The 7,289-nt window shown below is 31.3% G+C and overlaps 2 protein-coding genes across 2 annotated transcripts; both read left to right on the top strand.

Moving 5' to 3' along the window:
* Positions 1-6: 6 nt before the first annotated feature.
* Positions 7-4,379, top strand: LOC109858162 (WD repeat-containing protein 6). The gene is given in 14 exon segments (XM_020435173.1): positions 7-98; positions 236-413; positions 512-682; positions 774-921; positions 987-1,205; positions 1,280-1,688; positions 1,806-1,958; positions 2,057-2,442; positions 2,528-2,619; positions 2,621-2,708; positions 2,796-3,322; positions 3,399-3,832; positions 3,920-4,085; positions 4,160-4,379. Coding segments are annotated over 14 exon segments (3,093 nt in total). The 5' UTR covers positions 7-31; the 3' UTR covers positions 4,215-4,379.
* Positions 4,380-5,229: 850 nt separating this feature from the next.
* LOC109858172 (U2 small nuclear ribonucleoprotein auxiliary factor 35 kDa subunit-related protein 1) lies at positions 5,230-7,005 on the top strand. The gene is made up of 4 exons (XM_020435196.1): positions 5,230-5,493; positions 5,814-5,944; positions 6,019-6,552; positions 6,645-7,005. The coding sequence occupies exons 1-4, from the start codon at positions 5,230-5,232 to the stop codon at positions 7,003-7,005; spliced, it is 1,290 nt and encodes a 429-aa protein (XP_020290785.1).
* Positions 7,006-7,289: the final 284 nt, after the last annotated feature.

Below are 7,289 nucleotides of genomic sequence, written 5' to 3'. Positions count from 1 at the left end.
AACTGTTACATGTACAAAGACAATAGAAGATATGATTTCCAAATTGTTACGTACAAATGTCCTCGCAATTCGATGCATAAAAAATTTTGTCCTCGTAGGTAGGTTAGTGTTAATATAACAGAATACAATAATAAGTTTTGAAAGAGTAATATGACATTTTGTTTTCCAAAGTTGAATTTTTGATGTTAAAATAGTTAATGTTTAAATTTTTTAATATAATAGTTTGTTATTGCAGGTATGGGGCCTGTGCTTTATGTATTTGACACAGAGTCTTATCAATTGAGAAGTAAATTAGATTGTTTATATCCAAACAATATTCATGGTATAGTAGTAGGACCAAATAATAAATTAGTTGTGTTTGGTACTAAATCTATATGTATCTGTGATATTGTCAAAGAAACAGAGAAAATAATGTATGTATTTTATATAATTACATATTTAAATTGCAGAGATTGTTTTATACTTGTAAAAAATATTTATGACAATATTGTTTATTAATTTATTGCTGCAGATTTAGAAAACAAAGTAATCATCAATTTAATGATTGGATAATTGCTATAGAATGGGTAGTGATCAAAGAACAAATACAAGTAGCAATTCTGTTTGCCCATAATTATATTGTTATATACAATATATTTGATCAATCTTCTCAAGTCATATGCTGTACAGAAAAATGTATCCTGTATCCTTTTGTTATCTCTATTATCTTTTTTTTTCACAAATATTTAATACATATTTGAATTATGATATATTTGATCTTAATTGTTACATAGCTATGGTGGATCTGTGTTATGCACTTCTCAAGAAGATTTAGTCATTTTCAGTGGAACAGTATTTCAAGAAATTTTAATATGGAAAATAAACAACGATTATGACATTGGTAAAAGTATGCCAATTTTGCATCNTCTGACAGGACACAAGGTTGGTGCTTACACTGCAAAGAACAATTAAATTGAAATTTTACTTTGTATTTTACTTTATTTTAGNGTGTAATTTTCTCTGTTATTTATGATCCACATTTATCTCTCATTTGTTCTACATCAGATGATAGAACTGTCAGGTTGTGGAAAGTAGCAAGTAATGAGAGTACCAAAAACAATTATATAAACTGGCATACAGCAAAAATAATAAAAACAATGTTTTTACATTCAGCAAGAGTATGGAGAGCTATAATAAAGAATAATATTATCATAACGATAGGAGAAGTAAGACTTAGATAACATGTAAAAGAATTACATTTGAGTTTTATATATTAAATCTTTCTTGTGTTCTTTCATAGGATTCTCTTATGTGCATATGGTCATTGTCAGGTAATTTACTCAATAAAGTCTATGCTCATCATGGTGCACCTATATGGAGTATTGACACCTCAGGAAATAATGAAAATATATTCACTGGTGGGGCTGATGGATCTGTATACGTGTGGCCCATTGCGTATTACGATAGTCCAAAACTAATTTCTTTGTTTAATAATAACAATACGCATAATATTCCCAAATACATATTCTTCTTGAACAGTGGTACAATTTTGATCTTCAATGAAAAAGGAACANTATTATGTTATAATAAAAAAGAGACCATTTCTTTGTACTTGAAAAATTATTGCAATTATTGTATCATGCAAGTATCTCCATGTCGCTCCTTTGTTGCATTTGCATCTAAAGAAGGACATGTAGCAATATATAAAGGTATAAACATTTCTTATCAAATCGAGATGTTATTAATATAAGAACTATTTTATATATAAATATAGATTTTATTATCTTTCATTCAGGATAAATTATTCGATTAAAATATATTTTTAGAGGTCAATAATACAAATACCAAGCATCTACAACAGCTCGTTGAAGAAAAAGTAATGGAATCTCAAATCTTTTCTTTACAGTGGTTGAGAAGTAATACATTAATTACATGTGGAGCAAATGGTTTTCTGAAAATATTTAATTTTACTGTCAATGGTATGTATATTACATATATTGCATACAAGTAGTAAATTAATAGTAGTTTCAACATGCTTTAAGAAGGCACACATTGTCAATATAAAAATATTATATAGGTATAATTCACACGGAAGCACAGTGCATATTACCTCCCAGCCGAGAATGTTGGTTAACAGCTGCCATAATTTACAAAGAGTTACTGGTATGTGGAGACAGAACTGGAAATGTTTATATATTCGAGTTGAACAACACAAATGAGATAAAAAAACCAATTCAAACGCTTAACAAAGTTCACGGTAAGATAGGTTAGGTTACAATCCTTCACTGTATTAGAAGGAAAATAATAACAACTGGACGCGACGGGATGTTGAGATTTTATGAACAAAGTAAAGAAGATATGAGGTTTTTGATTATTATACTGTATAAAAAAAAGATGCCAATGGATTGGATCAGTAACGTGTTAAAATTAGATGGAACTGTGCTTGTAGTTGGTTTTAAAGAGGTATAAATATAGATATTTATTAATATGTAAAAAGAAAACAGAGATGATAAAAAAAAACTTCTTATAATGATAACTTATCTTTCAGATAGAATTTAAAATTTATGACTTGTTGCATGAAAGAATTCTAAAAAGAGTACTTTGCGGTGGCGGTCATAGGTCGTGGGACTGTACAATATTGAGTGACAGCAAGTTTTGCTTACATACGTAATAAGAAAGTCTACGTAGTTGATTATCCTTTGAAGTCATTAAAACTACCTATTTTACAGGTATATAAGTATTTTGTTAAAAGAATAAATTTAAAAAATAAATACAAAAGTAAACTGCAAAATTCTAAGACAATGTTTTTGTTTTAGGACGGTTTTCACGTAAAAGAGACATGTTGCTTGCAATATATTTTAAGACTTGATACGCACGATATTTTAATATCTGGTGGTGAAGACTGCACCCTTCGTGTTAGTTGTGTATCTCAGAGTTTTAAAGAAAATGTCGAGAACGTCTACACCTTTCATACTTTAGGAATTTTTGATGGTCATCTTTCGGGCATAAAATGTATAAGTGTTGTTAAATTAAGCAACAAGCTCGGCAAATTAAATAACAAATATCTAGTCTTTTCTGCTGGAGGAAGAGCACAGCTAAAAGTCTGGGAGATAAATTTTAAATACAATCAACAAATATCGCCAAGTGTTGATGTATCATGTTCCGACATGAACTCTCATATGCTCTACGGACAAGATCAATATCGCAGGAAACTTTGGCAAGAAACTAAACAGCCTTATGTTATAGAACCAGAAACACGTTACATGGATATTTATACGTATTATCCTTCTGAGGATCTAAATTGTGTGTTAATATTTGTAGCTTGTGCAGACGGATATCTAAGGTAATTTAACAGTTTAACTTATCAAATATCAGATTAACAGACTTACAAAATATAATTCTGATTTTTTGTGTTATAGACTATTCGTGTACAATATGAAAACTAACAACACGTATTTAAAAGTATCCACCAAATATATAAATCGTTGCATTTTGAAAATACACGTGTTATCACATAAGGGCAAAGTAATTGTGTTAACAATGAGTACTGATGGATTGTTACGTTTCTTCGATTATACCAATATAGTTACGAAAATATATGAAGATACAAATTCCAAGGATATTATAGATTTCAGTGATGCTCCTTTTGCAGAACATAGTCTGCATCAGTCAGGAATCAATTCTTTTGATCTACAATATTTAAATAAAAATAAATATCTTTTAGCTACTGGTGGCGACGATAATCTTCTCAGTCTTGTCTGTTTCCAAATTGATACGAACAATCACAAAACGATATCAATTGTACTATTATCCAAGTGGAGTACAGCAATTGTACATTCTGCTCAGATCACAGGTAAATGTGAATATATGCAGGTATATGTGAATACATACACAATTTGAGGCAATATAAGATTTATATAAAAATACGATGTCTCTATAGGTCTAAAATTTAAAAGTGACAATCAGTTATGTAGCGTAGGAATAGATCAGCAAGTTGTTGTCTACAATTATTTATGGTCCAATGACATCATATCTGCAAATATTTCAAATCAAATATTTACATCTGTCACAGATGTACAAGGCATGGATCTATGGCATTCTGATGAGTAAGTTTAGTGATCTGTCAAATATTTTCTTACTTTATTCTTATATAAAATTGAAGCAAACATTATGTTAACAGCTCCAGTAATACTGTATGTATATATGGAAGAGGCTTTGAAGTATTATCTCTTTAAAATATTTATAATTTGTTTAAAAGCGAAATGGAAAACATTGAAACAAAATTAATGTACTGTCTTGCTAGTAGCAGTACTGTATAAAGTTAGAAAAAATTAATCGTGATGCTGACTGGGATTAAGTCGGTAGAGCAATCGTTTCTGCAATACATACACGTACATACACATCGATCTGAATACCTTTGTCCGCTCCCACAATTATTATTCCAGATCTGTTCGAAGTGTCACTCATCTTGTCAATGATTCTGAACAAAAACAGGACGTACTTCGCAAGGAGTTTTTAAAGATTCATCCTTTACAAAATTATTATTTCCTATAACGAGTGATATATATATAAAAAGACTGAAATAAAAAATTGATAGCATAGCGATGCAACACAAAAGATTAGAGTGCTCGGTAACCATCAATGACTTGATGAAACATTTAATTTTTACTAATTAAAAGTTTGTAAACCTGAACCTAAACTACAATGGCAGATATGTAGTAGTCAATTGGTGACGCAGCTGTATATTTAAGAAAAAATACACGTTCCGCTGTATTTTAAAGTTTGGTGTTTAAATCCCGATAGAACTTTAACACACCGATTTTTTACGGCTACGTTCCGATATTTACTGCTACTAATACTAAAAATCTATACTTCACGTCACATGTGCTATAGATTACCAGCATTAGCAGTAAATTTCAGAACGCATTGTATGTGTGTACGCGCATGCCGATCAGCTGACAATCTGCATATACAAACAGAAAGTAGCAAACTTTATACATGTTGCAGCAATGAATATTGCAGAGTAAAAGAGCTATCGTACGATTAACAAGAAAAGAACAATATTTTAGTGATTATATTTCACAGGATTTAGTATAAAATATTGTGCACTGAAACGAACAAACAATCCTATTCTCGTCAATATCTAAAACCGATTGATGCGTCAGACAGCGTCAGATAAATGCTCGATGTGAATTCTGACAGACGGTCATTGCCTATTTATTTTGACGTACTTTGTTAATACTTCTGAGAATGTGTGTGAGGATCGAAGACCATTGCACAACAAAGCTCAGTCATAAGGAATGGCGTAAAATCGCGAAGAAGATGCGTCGCAGCCGATTACGACGAGCGGCTGCGCAAGAACGTGACGTGAACGAAGAACAGGTTAGGACAAGATTGGAGAGCAACGCGGAATATTTGAACTGGCGCATAGAACATGAAAAGCAGCAAGCGGAAAGAGAAGCACGAGAACGTGAGGAACACGCGGAACGAGAGAGACTCTGGTTAGAAGAAGAGGTAAAATAGAGGATATATCTTTTGCAATATATGTTTTTACTTTTTTATAAATTTTTGTGTATAATATTTAGTTTAACTGATAATTTAATTTAGCGATATCTAATCTAAATATATCGCGAATAACAATGTATTATGTATTACATATACAGATAAAAGCACAGAAGGAATGGCGCATTCTTCAAGAACAGAAAGCAAAAAAAGAGCAAGAAAAACTTGAAGAACAAAGAAAACTTTTTGAAGAACGCGAAGCAAAGCAAGAAGAACTTCGAAAGCTACTAGAAGAGAAAAACCGGCAACGCGAGGAGCAACTTAAAAAACAGGAACAAGCGCGCAAGGAAATTAATGACTATATTGATAATGGAATAAAAACACCTGAAATCTTAAGAGAACTTCTCGATAGTAAACCTAATAAAGAGCTTTGCCTATTTTTCACAAAAACTGGTGTTTGCAAGTTAGTAGAAATAAAAGTACTATATTATATTAATAATTTGTATTTATTATGTAAATTCTAAATTTTTTTTTCAGATATGGTGACGCATGTTCCAAAAATCATCGTAGAGTTTTACTTAGCAAGAAGATACTGATACCCGGATTTTACTCACATTTTTCATTAGAAAAGAATTCTGCTGAATATGATACCGATGTAGCCCTCGAATTTGAAAGCTCGGAAAGGCGACGCCACTTCCGTGAATTCTTTGACGATGTTGTGAAGGAATTGGAAACATTTGGCAAGATCGCGACGTTCAAGTGTTGTTGCAACATTGAAGTTCACTTACGCGGCAATTTATATATCGAATATAATACGGAAAGAGAAGCGGCTAGAGCTTGGCGAAATCTTAAAGGGCGTTGGTATGCGGGTAAAAAACTTCACTGTGAATTTGTGAATATGCCATCTTGGAGAAGCGCTATTTGTGGCATGCACAACTGTCCAAAAGGTAACAGAGGCTGCAATTTTCTTCATACCTTTCGAAATCCGTATAATAAATATAACATTAAGAGTCCGCCGCGTTGGGTACAAAAAACTCTTCAAGAATCGAGTAGCAAGAGAAGCGATCATAAGTAAGTTATTTATTTGCTTTATTCTATGTTATACATCATGCAAATTCTTATAGTTTTAATATTTTATGTTAATGTTTGTATTTAACTGTCAGAAATAAATCCGATTGGGAATCTATTGAACCAAATGGCGAAGACGATCGCAATTGGAGATGGTCTCAGTCGCCTGAAATTGAACTGGATCGTTGTTCGAAAAATTCAGAGAAGAAACGTTGCCGTTCCACAGAAAGAAAACGATCACATAAATCTTCTCGTGATAAAAAGAAAAATGGCCACAGCGAAAGATCAAGTGCGAGGAGCACGATATCATCCGAGAAACATCATCGATCGAGCCACAAAAAAACTTGTAACGACGAGATTGAAGATGACAATATATCTGATAATCCTTCTTCTAAAAAACGTAAAAAAAACACTAGCTCGAAAAATAACCATAAACTTACCAAGCGAAGGCATTAAGAATAACAAAACAATGTTACTTACTATTGAAGATACTTTTTTTTTTATTAACTATTTAACTTCAATTATATGCAATATCTTTATAACAAATTTCTGTTGTTTAGTTTTATTTGCGTGATTAAAACTACAGAGACAATGACATTTATAATGAAAATATAAATGAAAATATAAATCAAACTTACTGCTATAAATTATTTCTTATTTTTGCTCTAATATTTAAACCTTTAATATTAAAACCTTTACGTACAAAAACAAATCACGAACACCGATATTAGAATTATTTC

The sequence above is a fragment of the Pseudomyrmex gracilis genome, unplaced genomic scaffold (genome assembly GCF_002006095.1).
Source record: "Pseudomyrmex gracilis isolate BER0280 unplaced genomic scaffold, ASM200609v1 scaffold_191, whole genome shotgun sequence".
In the NCBI taxonomy this organism is placed as follows: domain Eukaryota; kingdom Metazoa; phylum Arthropoda; class Insecta; order Hymenoptera; family Formicidae; genus Pseudomyrmex; species Pseudomyrmex gracilis.
The sequence above is the reverse complement of the archived record's forward strand: the minus strand, read 5'-3'. Positions and strand labels throughout refer to the sequence as shown.

Bases quoted from the DNA above. Each gene is read 5' to 3' on its own strand.
- LOC109858172 (XM_020435196.1), top strand. From the start codon at position 5,230: ATGTGTGTGAGGATCGAAGACCATTGCACAACAAAGCTCAGTCATAAG. The intron at 5,494-5,813 runs GTAAAATAGAGG...CTTAAAAAACAG, and splicing joins GACTCTGGTTAGAAGAAGAG to GAACAAGCGCGCAAGGAAAT. The intron at 6,553-6,644 runs GTAAGTTATTTA...TTTAACTGTCAG, and splicing joins AGCAAGAGAAGCGATCATAA to AAATAAATCCGATTGGGAAT.